At 38.0% G+C, this 22,732-nt stretch overlaps 1 protein-coding gene across 1 annotated transcript in view; it reads left to right on the top strand.

The window, feature by feature from the left end:
• The window catches only part of Ir93a (Ionotropic receptor 93a), a 177,033-nt gene that overhangs the window by 88,670 nt on the left and 65,631 nt on the right, over positions 1 to 22,732 (top strand). Inside the window, exons 11-13 of the mRNA XM_067135809.2 lie at positions 2,791 to 2,863; positions 5,569 to 5,646; positions 17,498 to 17,653. Coding sequence (XP_066991910.2) covers positions 2,791 to 2,863; positions 5,569 to 5,646; positions 17,498 to 17,653 — 307 coding nt within the window. The remainder of the gene's footprint in view (positions 1 to 2,790; positions 2,864 to 5,568; positions 5,647 to 17,497; positions 17,654 to 22,732) is intronic.

Raw genomic sequence — 22,732 nt, 5'->3', positions numbered from 1 at the left:
CAAACATTTATTCAACTACTTTTGGAAAAGCAAAACTAAAAATCACTGGTTCAAAGAAGTCCAAAAAGATTTAAATGAATTAGGCTTGACAATTCAACAAATTAAAAACAGAGAAGAGAATCGTGAGAAATAACGCCGTGAGACTTAAACTGAAGACCTATACACGCAAAGAGTACAACATAACTGACGAACAATGGGCAGCCAGGTCAGAGAGAATGAAACATTTCTGGGAACAAAAGAAGAAACATCAACCAAATTTGTAACCAATATTCATAAGACTTGACTGTATATAGATTGATTTCAGTGCTCCAGTGTGGGCGTAAAATAAAATTTAAAAAAAGGAACATGTACTTTTGCTTTTGGAAAAGCCACTTAATGGGGTTGAAAAAGAAGTTGAATTCTTTTTATGAGTATACTTACATCTCAAAAACTGAAGATGTTACAGACGTGAAAATTGGTATTTGGAATCTCCTTTAAAAATAAAGAGTCACAATTTTTTGTTTTGTTTTCAGAAAATCTGCTTAGGTGAAGGTGGGGGAGTTGAATTCTTTTTATGGGGATACTTATATCTCAAAAACTGAAGATGATACAGATGTGGAAATAGGCTTTTGAAATCTCCTTTAAAAATAAAGAAAATTTATTTTTTTATTTTTTTATTTTTTACATGAGAGAGAACTATTTCTTACATGTAGAGTTTTATGTTGCATGTTCCAGAGTTTGCTCTGCCAGTAGCCTGGTCACCTTAGTCCAAAAAGGCAATACTACAAATGTGGTTTACAAAGAGGTTCTGTGGTAAATGAAACTCAATTTTTGGTGAGTTTTTACATTTTTAGGATTTTCAGATATCTTAGTGGAACACCGAGGAATGATTACTTTTGTCAAATTGCAAAATCCATGCTACGAAGCTGTGGGTAACAGCTAGTTAGCCCTCTGGGCCATCTTGCATTCCTCCCTGTTCGGGTCTCCATTGTACTCTCCATGAAAGTCCTTTGCCAGGAAAAAGAGAACTGCTTTTGGTTCAATTTTTGGCATTTGCAAATAAGAAAGAAGAAATGTACTCATGTGCTGCTTCCCTCACATCTATCACCTAGTCCTCTTCAAGTCTGACAGAAAGACTGCACCAGTGTTTTCTTTACCCCTCCTTGGCTCTACCTGCCAAAATTCATCATCAGCTCTGACAAAGTCATTCATGTCCCTTGTGAGACTTTGGTGGAAGCTATATTTTGCTTTAGTCTGTGCCAAAAGACAGATGCAGGGATACTGCACTCATCAAGAAATAGCAAGAGGTGGAGGAAGTTGGACAGGAAAGATGAAAGTGAAAACAATGCCAGACCCTATGTTCAACTGAGGTTAGGTTGAAGGGAGAAGCCCACCTTCCAACACTTATTTGGTTTTTATTGCTAGTCTATGTACTTATAACACATATTCCAGCTTAAAATCTAGTTAAATTATTTAAAAATGTACGTTTCGTTCCTAATGTGAACCATCTTGAGCTAAACAAAAATGATACAAAAATTGGTGTAAATGAAATAAAAACGCTTATGATGATGACAAGGATGATGATAATAATGAGATAAAATGTTCCTTCATTGGTTTTCTGTGGTTTTCCATTCTCCTGCACTAAAGCAAATGTTGGGACAGTACCTAGTATAGGCCATGGCCGCCAACCCCCTCACTTTCTCAGAGCATCTCCTTCACCGTAACAAATCTCCCAGCCTGAGAGACGGCATCACGGTGTAAGAGATCTGCCTCCCCCTTCAGGCGAGGAATGAAAACATTTTAGCAGTAGTATGTTCCTTCATGTTGAGCTAAAACATTCAACAAGTCAATGTTCAAATTTGTGATAAAATCTGTGCGTAAGGAATCTTCTTTCTTCAAAATGCTGGAGAAGTATGTACTTTAAATATTTTAAGGATAGACTTTAAATGTAAAATTTAAAACACGATGACTGGGGGAAACTCCTTGCGAATAACTGAAGTTGAGGTTCAGTTTTTGTTATCAAGTTTTAAGATATTGAAGGGAGTCTGTAACAAAGGAAAATAAAAATTGTTTTAGAAAAAAGAAATAGAGGAAAAAGAACTTGTAAATATATGGTGGTGAAGTTTCCAAGGAAGAATCAAAATGCTTACCTCCCAGCCGGTCCTGGGCAACAGAGGAGAAAGTAGGGCAAATGTCGTGGGGAGTGAGATTTATAATTTGAGACCCCATGGTTGTGCTCCCAAGTAGAGAATCATTGGGGTGACACCCCTTTTCATAACAGGCAGGGTATCACTTGCAGCTGACAGCCTAGCCTTTGACCAAAATTGTTTAAACAGCACTCTATAGAGATGTGACAAGTTGGTTTTATAACTAGCTTACCACACAGGCTATTGCCAAGTATTTTATAACTACTGTCGGTAGGGATTCGCATCTCTTCATGGAGTACAGGTGCCTTTTGTAGCCACTCCACTCTCACTGTCCCCCCACTCTCTCTCTCCAGGGAATATAACTATTTATGGCTCAAGCTCATGGTTATGAGTGAGGGCCTCATTAGTTATCAGGGAAGAAGGACTTTGGTATGGCGAGTGAAAGAGAAATATAAGATTGAAGTATTATAAAGCCCTGAAGAGTTAGGCTGCTTCACAACACTACTGCACTAGTGTTTAAATGTGAACAACACACTCCTCATAGTAGCACAATCCAGTCTATCAGTTACACTATGCATGTAAATAATAACGATAGTAATAGCACTACACATGACAAAATTCTGTTCATTCAGTAATGGAAATTATATGAAAATTATCCTTTCAGTTACTCTGTGTTCCTGCCAGTTAATAATGGTGAGAGCTTCAGTAATGAAAGTTACGTTTCAGCTACAACAAAGGTAAGTTAAAATTGAATTACTATTTCAAGGTGTGTTCGTAAGTGGTTATTCATCAGTGTGAAGAGTAATCAGGAAGTGAGTGTAACAATAACGTTCTGCCAAACTTTCAGGACACATTTCACATTCAGAGTAAAAGAAAATACGTTATATGGACATGGATCCAGAAATTTTTTATTTCCATGTTAGAACTCATTTTCTACATCTTTACACAGTACAGTAATCGTGGGAAACACACAGGAACAGAACATACCATGTGAAACTCTCTCTTACAAGAAATGTTCAAAATGCCTGCTATTGCATTGAATTACTATGTTGAAAGTATCCTCCCACCTGTGAGCACGTCTCCTGTTCCCCCTTCCCGTCTTGGTTCTCCTTCTCTGCCACAGCTGGCTTATTATTAATGTCATGCATTTATTTACTGCTGCGGAAGCCTCTTCCCTGAGCAGAAGTCTGGCTAACATCAAAGAGACCACTTAGGTCTTGAGTTGACTCTCAGTATAGTGATGAATGTCATCTTCATCCGTGGTGGAATTATTATATATAACAAATTCCAACTTGTAAGTTTGAGAAGTTCCACCTTTCCACCACTTTAAAATCTTAAAATTTTCCTTAGATTAAAATAACTTTAATTTATTTTGAAATTAGATGTGTTATGCTAAAATATAATTTGAAAAAATTATCCCAAGGCAAGGCAAGGTCACCACATCAAGGTCTTATTAAACACGACAGTCAGATCACTTTCATTATTGAGCTTCAAAATTTTGTTCTCCTTTCCAGAATTAGATTGAACAACATCAGAGGGAGTTGCTTTCTATCTCAAGCACAATCAGTCTGTTCCATATGACAAGAAAATTCCCCCTTTCCATTCATATCAGGTGTTGAATGTCACAAAAATTTGCATAGTTGTACACTATTGTTTCATTTATTTAGTGTACCGGTATCAAGAAACTTTAAGATCCCTTCGCATTGAATCACGGATCAGCTGATGTATCTCTGCGATGGTGGGTTAATCCATGTATCAGTGCTGATGGAGAGTGGTTATTCATTATGGAGAGTTGTAGAGTTCTAACATGGAAATAAAGCATTTCCAGACCCATGTCCATATAAAATATTTTCTTCTTCTACATGTGGGAAATGTGTCCTGAAAGTTTAGTAGTACTTTATTATTACACACTGTATACAGTAGTCAAGTAAGATTGATAGCGAATACCAAAACTGTCCAATTATAAAATATCTCAGTGTAGTAAATACATTATATTTTTCTGCATTTATCAAAATAATACATATTATTTATAAAAACACACAGTTCCAACTAGATAAGGAAAATATAGAGAGGTAAAGGAAAGTTTCCCTGCCAAGATGAAATATATATATGATTTTGAATATACAATTGAATATGATTGAATATATGACCAACAAGTCCAAGAACATTCTTAAAGCACTATGTGTTTCATATCATTATATGTGCTTCATGTCAAGTGTATATTTTCAACCAGTGCATATGTTTCCAGTTTTCTGTGCTCCAAGAACACACGATAGTTTAAACCAGAACTAAAAACTTTTTTAAGTTCCAAGTATTACGAATCATGTGTACATTACAATAATTATTGAATTATTCAAGGTGTATGTTTTACAACCCATTGATGTGTTTTCAGGCAACCGCTATTATGTGTATAATTTTATTATGATGTCTTATGTCAACCAATCGAGATGATGATTGTTATCAGATTTCCCTTGATTTGATATTCAACAAGAACTGATGATGACTCCAAGGGATTATAAAATCCTTTTATTAACAACCACCTACTCAATACAAGTAGGTGGTTGTTAATAAAAGGATTTTATAATTTTAATATATTGTCCTCAATATGGTTCAATTATGAGATTAATTACATGTGACTCCAAGGGAGTCAAAACCGGTCTTCGTTTAATAAATTTAAAATATTTTACAATGTGTTGAATGGTGGAACATCCCTCAAACTCTATTATATTAGTTACCGGTATGCATCAACACGGAAATGAATATCATAATCTGTGACATATTTTGTCGGAGGAACAGAAATTACAACAATTGATGAAAATATAATTTTTAAAAAATGCAATTTTCAGTGATGTTTGCAAAATAAAATCATGGAACATTCAGTCAAATGGATTTATATGTAATGCAATGTAATACCTAAATGAAGTCAAATGAGGGGTTTCATGATGATTTTAAAGGAAAATGACTGATGGTGCACTAGACAGTAAAAGTAAGTTAATAAACAAGACCTTAACTGCCACGCTAGCCAGTAAAGTTTTGCCATCCCTGATCTAAGGAGTTCTCTCGTGTCCATCAATGTTATAGATGATGACTGATTTAATACAGAATAAGGTTTCGATGGATTTATAGTAAAGATAGTGTTTAATGTTCATAATGGTGAGTTACGAACTGAAGATGTGTAGCATGAGATTTATAAGGGAAAGCATGAAACATACTGAGATGTTCAAGGATGGAGTAAAACCTTGCCAGAATATGAAAGACTATAAGGAAGACCCTCCACCAGAACTGTGACTGATTGTCTATATTTATGGAATGAAATTTAAGCTAGAATAGTTCTAACAATGACACTGGTGATTTCTTGGACATGACTGACTGATCAGCTATGAATAATGTGTATTTGATATCACTAGTTTAATGGGCCTCAAAACACATTGTGTAATTTCAGTCTCCTGCAGCTGTAGAGGATTTGTCAGCAGTTACCATCCCATGGGATCACTTGGTCAATGTTGTAAGGCAAAGGAAGGTAAGGTGATGAACTTACCTTTAAGAATATGAAAATACAGTATATATATATATTTTTAGGTATAAGTTTATGTAACCAGTAGGAAAGGAAAAGGCCCCTGTGGTACTCTTATTATTGATTTGGGTCTCTGGAAATGAGAGGAATTTTGAGTTTAATTAGTCAATTTTGGCCTTCAAATGACTGTTTGCTATGTAATAGGTACCACAGACTGAAACAAAATTTATTTAGGCCTACTTAATAAATTAATAATTACACTTCAGAGAACAAAGTATAGAAATGCATTTAATGTTATGTCAATACAGGGCTTCACATTTCTTTATTTATCTTGAAGATAATTATGATGCCAGTATAAATGAATGTTCTATGAAGGTCACTCAGAGTACATCTCTGTGCTTCATTTTTAAATTTCTATGAAAAACATATGGCAACAAATCAGGCTACCAGTCTCACAAGCAATACTCTGAGCAATACCCCTATCTAGCCACAAGAATATCACCTAGCTGGCTATCTGTTGGTTTATAGCTATTGTTGGCATAGATAGCCTACAAATACATTTGCAGCTCAAGATGTATCTGTTTCATTCCAGGAACAAAATAAAAAATAAATGTTTAAACATGAAATGAAGAAATGTTTCAGGTCAAATTGCAACATTTTTGAACTAAGATAATCAGCAAATGTCAGCCCTTCAAGAAGCTAATTTTTTCAAACTGTAATGTTTGTAGAGATTGAAGAGATTGTGATGTGTAATATGATCACTCTGCCTGCTGTAATTCTTGATGGCTGCAGTATTTTTGCACCTGTCTCTTGGTACAGGCCAGTCCCAGTCTTATTTATGGCTGTGCCAGTATTGGAGCTGCTATGGTACTTGTGTATCTGAGTGTTATGATGGGTATTACTCATAGGGTCTCAGTCTTCTTCTTCTTTTCTTCATGGGGCCTCTAAATATTAGTTCCTAATTAACGTTGACCTCTAAGATCTTTTGCTACCATGTTTTTCCTTCATTCCCACCTAGATATACATGCTCCTTTCACAAAGCTGCAGGTTGTTCTCATTGGGTCTTCTCAGAATTTTTCTCCCTCTTCACCTGGTAGTCCTAGAGTGGAGAGTCTGATTCTACCCAGTGCCTCACATTTGAACAGTATGTGTTCAGCTGATTCCCCTGCTTCATTGCTTTTCCTACATATATTGTTTCTTATTACTCCAATTCTATGTAAGTGTTTTTCAGATGGCAGTGTCCTGTGAACATATTATATTTTCTCTGCTGAGTTTCAACAGTTCTTTAGTATGCTTCTTGTTTGTCTTTTTATCAGTTCCTTTGCAAGCTTGTATCATGAAGTATTTTCTCAGTTCTTCATTTGTTTCTTTTGTACCCATTCCTATGTAGTGTTGGGCTTGTCCATAGGAAATCCCGCATACAGGCTCTGAGCCTACAAAATATGTTTCTGCCCCTTTCCTGGGTAGTTTATCTGCCTTTTCATTTTCTTCTATACCTGCATGCCCTGATACCCATATTACTTTTACAATGTTGTACTTTGAGAGCTTCAGGAGAAGTCAGTGGTTGACTGATAGTTTGTTCTTCCCGACACCAGTTCTCCACAAGGTTAAGTGATCTTTGAATAAGGTTCTGGATAACACTCATCACCTTACCTCATACCAAAATCACTAGATCATCTGCATATCCTTGTGTATAAAAACCCTGTTCTGGATGTTATCCAAACTGCTTGCCGCTTGGCTGTCCGTAAAAATGAAAATGTTCTTATTCCTATAGTTCATTTTCAGATTTTCTTCAAGATATGTTATGATAGCTATCACTTCAGCTTGAAAGACCGTAGTGTGTTTGCCCAGGTTCATCTGGACTGATCACTCAGGTCTTCCCCATTGATCCCTCCTCCTGTGCCATCCACAGTCTTCGAGCCATCAGTCCACTGCACTATATCTTCTTTTTCAGTATTCCATTTGTTGATTTTCCAGTCTTCTCTTTTTGTTATCTGGGTCTCAAATGGTTTTTCAAAGTTTTATTTTGGTATTATATGATCAGAGGGCATGTGTAGAACTTCCTCTATTATTACTCTGTTAATTTTACAATGTCCTAGATTGGGTCTTTGTGCATTCCAGCACTCTGATTGTGCCAATCTATATGAACTCATTCTAGCCTGTCCTTTTATGAAATTGCATAGTGATGGGAGGTCTAGTAGAGTATTCAAAGCTTCTGTCAGCATAGTTCTCATAGCCCCAGTTATGGCTATGCATGTCATTCTCTGTATGCTATCCAATCTACTGCTGACTTTCCCTTGACTTACTTTCTGGCACCAGATGATTGCAGCATAGGCCATCAACAGTCTAATGATCATTGTGTAAATCCGCATTACCACTGATGGTCTTAGGCCCCATTTCTTCCCAATGGCTCTTTTACATGTATACAGCAAGTTTTTGACCCGGGTTTTGTTCTTTCTGTATGTGGATTCCAGGTTAGATTTTTATCTAACACTACACCTAGGTGCAGTGCCTTTTCTTCCATAGATACCTCTTATCCAAATAGCTTCAGTGATATCTTCCCCTCTAATTTTCTCCTTCTTGTAAAAGGGACCAAGTTATCTTGTTCGGGTTGACTGATAGTTGTCCTTCCCGACACCAGTTCTCCACAAGGTTAAGTGATTTTTGCATGAGGTCCTGGATAACACTCATCACCTTACATTGTACCACAATCAATAGATCATCTGCATATCCTCGTGTATAAAAACCCTGTTCATTGAGCATAGCTATGATATTGTTCACCATGAGGTTCCACAGCAGAGGCAAAAGAACTTCTCCCTGAGCACAGCCTCGGGTGGCCCTAACTATCAGCATTTCTTCAAACAGGGTTGCTTTTATCTTCCTTCCATCTAACATGGATTTTATCCATTTGATGACAGTTTTACTCACCTTGCTCCTTTCCAATGCTTTGATCATAGAGTCATAGGTTGTATTGCTGAAGGCTCCTTCTATATCTAGATATGTCACCAGTGCAATTTCTTTATATTCTAGGCTTTCCTCTAGTTTACAAACCAACTGGTGGAGTGCCACTTCAGTGGATCTGCCAGATCTATATGCAAACTGATCTTCATGTAACATTCAATCAATCAATCAATCAATCAATCAATCAATCAATCAATCAATCAATCAATCAATCAATCAATCAATCAATCAATCAATCAATCAATCAATCAATCATGATCTGCATTTAGGGCAGTCGCCCAGGTGGCAGATTCCCTATCTGTTGTTTTCCTAGCCTTTTCTTAAATGATTGTTGCACCGTTTTTCTGTTATATTTATCTAGAATTTTCTCCATTGCTTTCAGCATGAAGGAGGTTAAACATAATGGTCTGTATGCTTTGGCATGGGCATAATTTGCCCTTCCAGGCTTAGGTATGAATACCACTTTAGCTCCAGACCATGATTTTGACACTACTCTAAAGTTAGACTAGCTCTGAAAAGGTCTGTCAGGGCATTGACGAGTATCTCCCATCCTTCCTGTAGGACTATCAGAACTATCTCATCTGGCCCCATAGCCTTTATAGGATGAAACGTTTCGATTGCCCATTTTACAAGGTTATGTCTTATTATTCTGTTGGCACAGTTCCAGTCTGCTCTTCGAGCCCCAGTCTCTGTTCCAACCGTTTCTTCTTCTGTCATCTCCTCAGTCTCAGGAAAGTGACACGCCATTAGTATCTCCAATGTGTCCCTCCCCGCCTGAGTAAATGACCCATCTGGTTTTTCCAGTGTTCTCACTTGATTTATGTGGGTTGATTTCAGAACGTTCTGGAGTCTTGCTGTTTCAGTGTGTGATTCCGCTTTTTCACAGAACAGTCTCCAAGATTTTATTTTTGCTTTCCATATCTCTTAGGTTATACTCAGTGAGTTTCCTGTGATATATGTCCCACATACTATTTCTAGCTGATATTCTATACAACATCCTAACATCTTTTATCATTTTGGCTAGTTTGTTGTTCCACCACCTTACTTTTTTGGTGCTTTTCTTTTCTTTGAGAGAACAGTTGTCATGGAATGAGTCTATAATGGCCTCTTATAATAGTTCCACTGCCTCACCCAATTCTTTCTGTTCTATCACGTTAGTTGGAATTTTTTGTACAGCCTTCCCTAGAACTTCTCAGTATCTATCCCATTTAGTTCTTTTTGGATCTCTGTACATCTCAATCCCACATACTCTCACATCTATTGCAAATTGGATGTGCTGGTGGTCTGCCTTCCAGTCTTTGATGATGATGATGATGATGCTTGTTGTTTAAAGGGGCCTAACATCGAGGTCATCGGCCCCTACCTTCCAGTCTTTAATAAGTTTGAAATATGCGTAGTGCTTAGTGTAATGTCTATTACCTCCCTACAATTTTTATTTATAAATGTAGGCTTGTTTCCTAGGTTTAGTATTGTCAACTCAGTTCCAATAATAAACTCTAGTAAAGTCTCACCTCTTGCATTGCAGTTCATGCTGACCCATGCTATGTGGTGTGAATTTGCATCTGCTCCAAGGACTAGGAGTTCGCCTTTCTTCTTTGCATTGCAAATTATGTTCTCAACTTCATCTGATGGGGGCAGATTAGTTGAATCATATGGGAGGTATGCAGAGCCTATGGTTATTTCTCTGGGTCCCTCCCAATTTCCAAGTTTAATCTTGGCCATGGTTAAGTCCCGTGAGCAGTGTTCCTGCAACATAAGACATTTTAGTTTCCTGTTCACAAGAAGACATGTTCTGGGTATTTCCAATGTTGTATCATATATCAGCCTACATCCAGATTCTGCCAGTCCTGCTACTCTGCCTTTGACTACCCAAGGCTCTTGAATAAGGTCCACGTCCCTTGGGCTTGAACTTCCTGGTGAAATTAGCCACAGCTGCTTTTATATGCTGAAGATTGTCCTGAAGGACCTTCAGTACCATCTTTATCAACATTGTGTTTTGTTTTTCCCCTGATGACCTGAAACTTGATCTGCCCAAGTCTGAGCTTAGACTTAAGGCTTCTCTTTTTGAGATCTTGAAAGTCTCTTTCACCAAGGGCTAAAACGACAGTCCTTCCTGTCTTGTCGATTGAAGTGGCATTCAGCACTCTCCACTCTTGTGTTAGAAGTTTGGTATCATGATGATTGATTGATTCTGACAAAAACATCCTCCACTTTCATCTTGTCAAAAGGAGGTGGGAACTTGGTGATGACCTTGGTCATGTTCAGCACCTTTTTTGCATCTGCCACCTCTAGGGTCTCCCCTTTCCATGGGTTACAATTTGATACTGTCTGTTCCAGCCAACTTTTCGTTTTTGGATTTGCACAGATCAGTACCAAAGTTCCACTTTCCAGCTGTGGTGACTCAAGGAAACCTGGCAGACATCCATCTGACAGTGGCTTCATTTGTGCTATCAGAGCAGATGACTATTCAGTTACGTCTTACTCCCCGAGTTTTCCATCTGGAAAGATCTTAAGTATTATTGCGACCTTAACTGAGAATAGTCTTTCCGAAAATGACATGACTTTTTCTTCCTTCTGTTTCTTGAAGGGTAGTTTTGTAGCTGAACTTGATGACGTGCTGGCACTTGTGCGAGGTGGTCTATGTATATGCATCCTATTTAGTTTGATGCTGATATCTTCAGGTCTTTCTCAGTGAAATCTCCTCTTTCCTTTTGTCCAGAAGTCTGTTTTCCTGTTGCTTCTTCTGCTTGTTTTTTAGATTTGGATTCAGCCTACCCTCCTGGGACTGTTGTCTCCATATTCTCCTCTTGGGCCTGCCACTGGACCTCCTCTTCTAGAGCTTCCATAGCTTCCCTTGGTATTTGTTTAAGTGGCTCATTTGGAATGTCCATGGTTCCATATGATGTAGGGTTTTCACCACTTCTATGGTCCTGAGCGGTGTTCTCACCATCTGTGATGAGACATTCTGCCAGACATTGTCCTCCCGCAACTCAGTCTCTCCATAACAAGCACCACGCCCCTCAACCATCCATCCATCCAGCAGTCTGCCTCTGGCCTGAACCCGACCAGGTTTGTTCCACCTTGAGTAGACCTACTCCCATGGTTCCCACTTGGCATTACAATCAATCAATCAATCAATCAATCAATCAATCAATCAATCAATCAATCAATCAATCAATCAATCAATCAATCAATCAATCAATCAATCAATCAATCAATCAATCAATCAATCAATCAATCAATCAATCAATCAATCAATCAATCAATCAATCAATCAATCAATCAATCAATCAATCAATCAATCAATCAATCAATCAATCAATCAATCAATCAATCAATCAATCAATCAATCAATCAATCAATCAATCAACCAACCAACCAGCCAGCCAGCCAGCCAGCTAGCCAGCCAGCCAACCAACCAACCAACCAATCAATCAATCAATCAATCAATCAATCAATCAATCAATCAATCAATCAATCAATCAATCAATCAATCAATCAATCAATCAATCCTGATCTGCATTTAGGGCAGTCGCCCAGGTGGCAGATTCCCTATCTGTTGTTTTCCTATCCTTTTCTTAAATGATCGCAAAGAAATTGGAAAATTATTGAACATTTCCCTTGGTAAGTTATTCCAATCCCTAACTCCCCTTCCTATAAACGAATATTTGCCCCAATTTGTCTTCTTGAATTCCAACTTTATTTTCATATTGTGATCTTTCCTACTTTTAAAGACACCACTCAAACTTCATCTACTGATGTCCTCCCACGCCATCTCTCCTCTGACAGCTCGGAACATACCATTTAATCAAGCAGCTTGTCTCCTTTCTCCCAAATCTTCCCAACCCAAACTTTGCAACATTTTTGTAACGCTACTCTTTTGTCGGAAATCACCCAGAACAAATCGAGCTGCTTTTCTTCGGATTTTTTCCAGTTCTTGAATCAAGTAATCCTAGTGAGGGTCCCATACACTGGAACCATACTCTAGTTGGGGTCTTACCAGAGACTTATATGCACTCCCCTTTACATCCTTACTACAACCCCTAAATCCCCTCATAACCATGTGCAGAGATCTGTACCCTTTATTAACAATCATATTTATATGATTACCCCAATGAAGGTCTTTTCTTATATTAACACCTAGGTACTTACAATGACCCCCAAAAGGAACTTTCAACCTATCAACGCAGTAATTAAAACTGAGAGGACTTCTCCTATTTGTGAAACTCACAACCTGACTTTTAACCCCGTTTATCATCATACCATTGTCCACCGTCCATCTCACAACACTATCGAGGTCACCCTGCAGCCGCTCACAATCTTGTAACTTATTTATTACTCTGTATAGAATAACATCATCTGCAAACAGCCTTATCTCTGATTCCACTTCTTTACACATATCATTGATATACATAAGAAAACATAAAGGTCCAATAATACTGCCTTGAGGAATTCCCCTCTTAATTATTACAGGGTCAGATAAAGCTTTGCCTACTCTAATTCTCTGAGTTCTATTTTCTAGAAATATAGCCACCCATTCAGTCACTCTTTCTTTCTAGTCCAATTGCACTATTTTTTCCAGTAGTCTCCCATGATCTACCCTATCAAATGCCTTAGACAGGTCTATCGCAATACAGTCCATTTGGCCTCCTGAATCCAGGATATCTGCTATATCTTACTGAAATCCTACAAGCTGAGCTTCAGACAAATAACCTTTTCTAAACCCAAAATGCCTTCTGTCAAACCAGTTATTAATTTTGCAAACATGGCTAATATAATCTGAAAGAATGTTTTCCCAAAGCTTACATACAATGCATGTCAAACTGACTGGCCTGTAATTTTCAGCTTTATGTCTATCACCATTTCCTTTATACACAGGGGCTACTATAGCAACTCTCCATTCATTTGTTGTTCATGCTTCCTGTCGTTCGCATTACCTTCCCAGTTGACATTTGGTAAATTGAGATCACCTGCTACTATCACATTCCTTTCCATATCATTTCCAACATAGCTGATTATCTTATCAAATAGTTCTGAATCAGTGTCAGCGCTACCCTTTCCTGGTCTGTACACTCCAAAGACATCAAGTTACCTATTATCTTTAGAGAAGAGCCTTACACCCAGAATTTCATGTTTTTCATCCTTAACTTTTTCGTGGCTTACAAATTCTTCTTTCACCAGAATGAATACTCCCCCTCTTACCATTCCTATCCTATCTCTACGATACACACTCCAGTTCCGTGAGAATATCTCTGCATCCATTATATCATTTCTCAGCCATGATTCAACTCCTATTACAATATCTGGTAAGTATATATCTATTAAATTACTTAATTCGATTCCTTTGTTTACAATGCTTCTACAGTTGGGCACTAATATTTTTATGTCATCCCTACTTGATTTCCAGTTCCCTGTTCGCTTAACACCGCTCCCTAGGCCACCCTGTTTCCCTGAATGTACCTGCCTATAACCCTTCTAAACAAGTTTCCTAACTTATATGTACCACTGCGGTTTAAGTGAATGCCATCTGGGCGCAGATCCCTGTCTCCTACCCACCCATTCAGATCTAGAAATCTCACTCCCAGTTTCCCACATACCCACTCCGTAGTCTCATTTAAATCCCCAATCACCTTCCAATCAGTATCCCTCCTACAGAGTATTCCACTGATAACAATCTCGCGCTTCCTTAAACTTCATCCGTGCTGCATTTACCAGATCCCACACATCCCCAACTATGTTGGTACTTATACCTGCTTGTCTTACGTTGTTAGTACCAATGTGAAACACTACCACCTTCTCCTTTCCCTCTTCCTTCTCTTCTACTTTCCTCAACATCTGCCTCAACCTAATTCCTGGATAACACTCTACCCTGGTTCCCTTTCCTCCACACACTTTCCCCACATGTCTAACGATGGAATCCCCGATGACCAGAGCCTCAACCCTACCCACCTCATTTGATCCCCTCCCCTCCTTGTCAGCCCTATCTTCTCTCACTGCTGCAGAAGCTACTTCCTCCTCCCTTTTCTCCCTCCCATGACCCTCTTCCACCTGTCTTTTCCTTACCATGACTGAGTTCACAGCCGTGGTTTTCCCCTAGGTGGGGTTCACCCTGTTCCCAACCCACGGTTCCTTCAGGCTACGTAGGGCAAAGTGATGTGTTGGTTCCTGCACACTGGAGTGAGCTTTCACCTCAATCACCAGCACGCACTTCACCTGAACCACCGTATCACCCATGCAGAGGTAATATGCATGCCTCTCTAGCATGTGTGGGCAAGGTTTTCACTTCCAAGCCTTGGCTTGGGCTAGTAACAATCACACTGCCTCAAGATGTTTTTTGGCAATACCTGTTTTTGGTCCGCGAAAGGGTATTTTATTTCCCTCAGACCCTCCAGACAAGTCCGGAGGTCCTCCCTATCTGTCACCTGGGATGCGCCTGATAGGGAAACAGGCAAGAAAATCCCCATGGGAGGGTCAGTCATACTGACCCACAGAGGAAAGCAATGGCAAACTACCTCACTCCTTATCTTACCTAGTGCGCCTCATTTCAGTACCATCATCAGTATTTATGATTTCCCACCTCTGGTGGTGCTATTTGAGAATCCATCCAACATCTGGGCTGAATACCTGAATGATCTATCTTGAAATTAAAGTATGATTGTTCTGAGTTGTAATCTTTTAATTCTCATCCATAACAATGTTCATTAACAATCATTAATCTCTCTTTAAAATGTTACAATAAAAATGCTATACTGTGACTATTTTAGACAATGTTTTATATCTGTCCTGCTATTTTCATGCCTGCTACCAATACTGTAGCAAGTAAATATGTTATCCTGAATCCAATTAGTTTTTGCTCCTATGAACAAACATTACAGCTTGATAAAAGAAGCTTCTTGAAAGGTTGGACATTTGTTGATTTTCTTAGTTCAAAATTGTTGCTATTTGGGCTAATATGTTTAACAAACTAACATTTTTCATACAAACTACTCATTGTCTTAACTTTTATTTTGCTTGATTTCTTTTTACTCTAATATTGTTGTCCAGTTACTTCTGGTTGCCTCTAAATCACCCCTAACTTCTATTTGTAACACTGCCAGCATTTGGAAGCAAATTTTCAGTCATGGTTTACAGCATTCATTTAACTTTCTACCATTACAGATCATGTGGCATAATCTGTTAATTCGATTGTGTTACTGGCACATGTCATCGACTTAGAAGAAGACCGTTACAAGTCCAGCATATTTTTATGAGGAAAGTATCACGAGCTGAATTTGCATAATATCTATTTACTAGCATTTGGAAGCAATGTAACAAACAGAAATTAGGGGTGAATTAGAGGCAACACATGAACATGTTCACAAAACTATCACACCTAAATATTGAGGATTATAGCTAAGTTACACCTCTTAAATTCCTTGACTCTTGAACATTACAACTTTGAGATAATGCATCTAGATTTTAATATGTACTGGTATTTATTTAAAATGCTTCTCTTGAAAATTAATGTTTTTGGAGTTGTGACAGTCTTCTTACAAGATAATGGTTTTTATTTATTTCAGGGAGCAATAAATCACACGTTTGTACTATGGTCCATAAGAATGGGTGGGAAAATTGTGCATAGTTATATTTTATTTCCTAATTCCAAGGCTCATTTACATTGCTGACACACAGGCAAGATGCATAGCAATATCAATTGACTTTAACGAGAAATGTAATGTTGTTAGGTTTCATAAAGGAGCAGGTCAGATAACTTCACTTTCAGCATTTTAACATGCCACAACACCAAACCAGCTAACATCCAATTGTACCTAAGATCCCATATGGAACAAATTTGTTGGGGTGAGGTTATAATTGGCATTCTCTAATAAACAGATGTAAGAGAGAATTTATATTTTAGGTCTGAAATCTGTATCGACCACTGTAATGTATTTACTTTAAACTAGGGGTATAAGTATTTCTAGGTATGGTAACCTGAAAGATAGGCAAAACTTGCTACTTTAAAATAAATAGGCCTAGTTTGTTTTCTCACATTCCTTTCCTGTTGTTGTAGGAAAGAGGTCACTTAGGATCATGGCTCTAGATAATACCAATAAAATAAAAAAGTAACTTTGGCAGGATTCACTTTGGTATGTAGGTAACTTCTCTGCCATACATGCCTATGGTTATAGGTATTAGGGAAATGTTATGCTTGAAGTGTTCTTTATATCCATTGACTGATATATTTCAAATTAGTTCTACAAGGTCAGACTTAAGGAGATGCATGTTGCCATTCTTTGGTATCTTTGTGATACGTGCAATGAAAAACACAGTGTGGAGTTCTCCATCACAATAATCTCCCAGTACACCAGTCACTCTAGGTGAGCAAATTCCTTGTAGAGCACAACATACCTGTCCTTTCTCAGCCTCCATAATTTCTAGTGGATTTCTATCTGTTTTTGAAAATCAAAATCCTGTTTTAAGGGGTGAAGGTTCTTGTTGGCTGAAAACGTGAAGACAAATGTGAGCTGTGTTCTGTGGAAAGAGACCAAAGATGGACTGCAGGACAGTTTTTAAAAGTGGTTCAGAGGTGTCATTGCCCAAGATGCTTAGGTGCTGTGTATAAGGTTCCATGTCATATAAGTACAATAAAAGTTTCTACACATGTTCAGGCTTTTTCATCCTACTAGCATGTTCTTAATGGAAGGACTTAATATTCTTACATGAACATCAATGAATCAGAATAAAACACACACTGAAATTATTATGAATATAAACTATATTAAGGGAAAACTAGGAGTTCCTGAATTTTGAAGGAAATTAGTTCTCGCTATAGTTATTTAAAAACCCAAGATGGGTCTTCTTGCTCTTGCTCTCTCAAGTGGCAGTTGTAATAAAAACTATGCTTCCTCATCCACAGGTATTTTTAGGAGCTGGAGCATTCACTATGATAGCAGGAAGAGAAACTCAGGTGAATTTCACCTTACCATTTGGCAGCAAACATTACACTCTCATGACATCAAGACCCAGGGAACTGAGTCGAGCCTCTCTCTTCATGTATCCTTTTACTTCAGATGTAAGTATTAATAATACAATATATATATTACATACTAGCTGACTCGACAGACGTCGTTCTGTCAAAAGTAAGTGACAATGGAATGAACTCAAACTCAGTCTGTACTGCACGCAAAAATCAGAGTTGGCAATGTAAAACAATATCACGGGTTTACGAATTTTCTCCAACTATAACAATGGCAACTTCATCAATTGTTGGCGCATTGAAATGTCATGCATGTTGGCCCACAGAAGTTTTATCAGCTCTGATTACAATGTTGTGATTATCAGATGGCATGAGATCCCGTGCAGTTTTGAACAATGTAATCAACTGATTGTGTTGATGAAAGTAAGTTTGTAATTGTTCTACCATAGACCTCTTCACTGAACTGTTATGTGCACAACACAGATCAATTTCTTGCAGTGAATTGTCCAGGAAATAAATTTGCAGGAATTTGTAGTCGCCATCTAACACCAGCAACAGTGAACCTGTTCTGTGATATACTTGGCCTTGTATCTGTAAATTAAGGAGGACAGGTTTATTATTTTTGTCACAAAAACTATAAAATAAAATAAACAAAGCATTATGGGAATAAGTCTGTTTGTTATATGTTAAACGAAAGCAATATGAGGGATAAGCCTGTTTGTTATATGTTACCTTGAAAGTTGGCATGAAATTGTCCCGAAGTACATTTGTTGCCCCAAATGAAGTCATTTGAAAGCAGTTATATTTTTGGATATTTGTAAGGAAATGTATGGAATCTGTTCCTATTCCTGAAACCAATGAGTACAATTCATCTGGTGGTGGAATCAATGGCACTAATTTCACTTTTCCATTTGCGCAACACATTCCAGCGGCTTCATTTTTGTATTTCAATGCCTTACAATTTTGGCAAACTGAGTTCATAGATCCATTGGTAGGCACTGTAGTCAATTGAAACATCGTAACTGAAAGCAGCTCAATTCAAACTTGGAAGATTATTATCTGAATGACGCGCTGCACGTGTTTGTGATATCCGAATCTTTTCAGTTTCATTTTGCTCTTCACGTTGTTGTGCAGTCTGATTAGACTGAAAATTAGCTTGGCTTGTAGCATTTCGAGTTCTTCCACCGAAGTTGCTCCACCCGTGTCTTATAGGCGGCATGAGCCTTGAAATGAGTATCCTGTATATGGAAGCACACACAAAATAAACCAATCAACCAAAGAAATCAATGAACTTGTTTGTTGAGAAGCGAAGATTTAAAAACAATCAGGGTAGACAAAGGTCTCCAACTATAACAAAACACGACACTGCATGCGACTGTTTGGAGAGAGTACGCGCAAAACCAATACCCAAGGATATATTCTTCCTGTCACAAACTGAGAACTAAGTGAGATAAGAACTTGGGGTTTGTTTTAAAAACAACTTCCATATCTGAAGACCATTTGCCTCGCTTTGATCCCCATGCAAATTCAATAGCAAAGAAGTTGGCCAGCGACTGACTATTTCGTGCCTGCACCTAAAAATCTCTTAACAACAAACTTATCTACGTCAAGCTGAAATGTTCCTTTATCATCAGTGAAAAATTTACAAATATAGCGAATATAAAATAGGAGCTATGCAATGAAGATTTTGCATTTGAGGTAATATTCCATTATATTAGCATTTTCAGACTCAATTATTTTGTAAACCTTCTTTTTGTTAATGACATCAAATGCGGCTTGAAATTTTGTACATAATCCGATATTCACCCATTTTAACTGATAACATTGAGATTTACGGACATTTGGCAAACGCGCTGGATTAGAGGACAGCGCTAAGCGCAAACGTGGGAGAAGGAAAGAGAGACGAACAGTTTGAACAGTAAAAAAGAAATGGGGCTTTTACGTTTTTCCTGGCATTTTTCCTATTTTTCTCTTCGTAAAAACCTTACTTGGACTTCGACGAATATTTGAAAAAAAGAATTAGCTGAATTGGTCCAGCCGTTCCCGAGTTTTGCGCTTAGCAACACATTTAGCGATTCATTTTTATTTATATAGATTATGTATATTATTCATAGTAGATCATTAGATTTAAATATTGCAGTGTGCAAAAATGTTTTGTATATTCCGGTTTAGTACACTTATTACTTTACTATGTGTATGTACGTATATTATGAAGGGTATCTATCTGTCTATTAACATTTTCATTCCCCTCTCTGCAGAAGCTCTGGCCAGAAGAGATGGTGGATTAAGGGAGTTGCACAGGAGGAAGAAGGTGGGTGAAATGGGATTGAGAAATTTGAGGTGGATATGGGAGGGGAATGACATCTTGGCTAAGGTTGCTTTATTAGGGGATTTATTTATTTTGTTTATTATATTGTATTTCATCATTATATATTTTTTGGTTGGTCTGGAGGGTGAGCACTTCTGCATAAAGTATGCTTATATTCTGATGTGAAAAAAATAAAATAATAACATGATTTAAAGAAGTGAGTAATACAGAGTAGTTAGAAGATGATGGATGATCCTTCTGGAAAGCGAAGTGTGATTGCAGATTGCCGATAGTGTGATGTGGCTTTCTTCCTCATTGAAGTGCCGTTTGTTGACTGGATGCTTCAATGTACACTGAAGAGGAAAATCAGTGGTAGGGGCAAGGGATGAGCGACAGGGTTCAGACAAGAGTTTCTAAGGGAACGAAATGGAAGTGAGTATTTAGGCCAGAATGTGAAACCTGAAAGTGGACATTGAGAGCTTGGTTTGCAGCAGCTTGTAGATGCGTTAGAACGAGAGGACAGTGGTAGGGGTGAATACTGTATAGGGCTATAGTGATGAAACGGATTAAATTCTCGACGGTAGGAGGAGGGAAAAGAGAGCGACTAGGACTGGTAGGTGAATCAACTGTGCGGAGAGGTGCAACGAGTTCAGGATTATCAGGAGGAGCTTTACATCTGCGGGCGTAGGTTGGGTGTGTGAAGGGTATATACAAAGATTAACAACATCAAATCAGCTCTGCAAAAGCAACAGATATGCAACACAAAGTTGGTACTGTGGGATTTTGAACACAAAATTATACTTCATTATGTGGCAGATCAAGCCCTTTATTTATTTGGCGTATGATGGATAATGACAACCTATAAACTATTTACACAACCAGTGAAAGATGAGTACAAAGCAAATACAAATTATCATATCTATACAGTATCAAGCCCTGAAGCATGCTTGAACTCGACAAGGCATCTCAGCACCAAAGCATCCAACTTTATTTGGGGCAGATTATCCCCCTCTCAGACAACAGCTTTAGTCAGTTACTGAAGTTTAGGATGGTGCGTAATTGCTCTCTTCAGTTCACACCTTGTATGTCTAACGTAGTTCATGTCTGCAGAATATGCTGGTACACATTTTTGCTGTATGCTGTGCATTTCAAGGAATTGATTGACCACTCTGGGTGGGTGGGTCCGAGCATTATAATCTACTAGTGTAAAGCCCTTGCCCACAGTGGCCAAAAAAACCTATAACTACAGGTTGGAGGACATTTTCTCTGTGTACCAGACCACTCATGTTACCCTAGATAGGAAATGGAGGTTTATCAAACATGAAACCATCCCAAAACATAATGGAACCACCTTGCTGCTGATGGCATTCCAGGATGAAGGGCTCATACCATTTCTTATCAGACTGTCTCCATACTAATATTCCTGTTGTATGGGTGCAAGCTTATGGCGACCTCATCAGAAAGGAACATACACTTCCAGTGTTCCTTGTTCATCATCTATATGTTGTTGCCCTCCTCACATGAACTGCCCTATAGTATGGTTTAAGTGTGATCCAATTTTCTGCAGAATATTATTATACATATTCAAAAGAAAGCCGGTGCTGTCAAATGTGAAAACTACCACACCATTAGTTTAATATCTGAAGCCTGCAAAATTTTAACATGTATTATTTGTAAGAGAATGGAAAGACAAGTTGAAACTGAGTTGGGAGAAGATAATTTGGCTTCAGAAGAAATGTATGAATATGTGAAGCAATCCCAACCTTACTTACATCTGATATTAGAGAACTGAATTAAGAAAGACAAGCCCATGTACATGACATTCATAGATCTAGAAAGGCATTCGATAATGTTGATTGGACCAAGTTATTTGAGATTCTGAAGGTGATTGGGATCAGATACCGAGAAAGTAGGATTATCTGTAATTTGTGCAAGATTTAGTCTGCAGTGATAAGAATCAAGGGCTTTGAAAAAGAAGCAGCAATCCAGAAAGGAATGAGGCAAGGCTGTAGTTTGACCCACCCTCTCCCTCTTTTCAATGTTTGTATAGAAGAGATGATAAAGAAAATTAAAGAGGAATTTGGAAAAGGAATCATAAACCAAGGAGAGGAAATCAAAATGCCGAGATCTGCCGATTATTTTATTATTTTATCTAAGACTGCAGAAGATCTGGAGAAATTGCTGAATGAATGTACAGATGAAAATAAATAAGTCCAAAACAAAAGTAATAGAGTGCAGTCGAACAAAGTCAGGAGATACAGGAAATGTTAAATTAGGAAATGAAGTTTTAAAGGAAGTATATGAATATTGTTACTTGGGTAGTAAAGTAACTAATGATGGTAGAAGTAGGGAGGGTGTAAAATGCAGACTAGCACAAGCAAGGAAGGCCTTACTTTATAAAAGAAATTTGCTCACTTCGAACATTGATATAGGAATTAGAAAGATGTTTTTGAAGACTTTCGTGTGGAGCGTGGCATTGTATGGAAGTGAAACATGGATGATAACTAGCTCAGAAAGAAAAAGAATAGAAGCTTTTGAAATGTGGTGTTACAGATGAATGCTGAAGGTGAGATGGGTAGATCGAATCACGAATGAAGAGATAATGAAATTGGCAAGAGGAGGGTGGTTTGGCTAAATTTGATGAGAAGAAGAGATAGAATGATAGGATACATTTCAAGATACCCAGGATTTGTTCAGTTGATTTTTTTTTTGCTAGTTGCTTTACGTCGCACCGACACAGATAGGTCTTATGGCGGTGATGGGACAAGGAAGGGCTAGGAGTGGGAAAGAGGCGGCCGTGGCCTTAATTAAGGTACAGCCCCAGCATTTGCCTGGTGTGAAAATGGGAAACCACGGAAAACCATTTT

The sequence above is a fragment of the Anabrus simplex genome, chromosome 1 (genome assembly GCF_040414725.1).
Source record: "Anabrus simplex isolate iqAnaSimp1 chromosome 1, ASM4041472v1, whole genome shotgun sequence".
Taxonomy (NCBI): Eukaryota; Metazoa; Arthropoda; class Insecta; order Orthoptera; family Tettigoniidae; genus Anabrus; species Anabrus simplex.
Note: the sequence above shows the minus strand (reverse complement) of the source record. Positions and strands in the feature narration are given on the sequence as shown.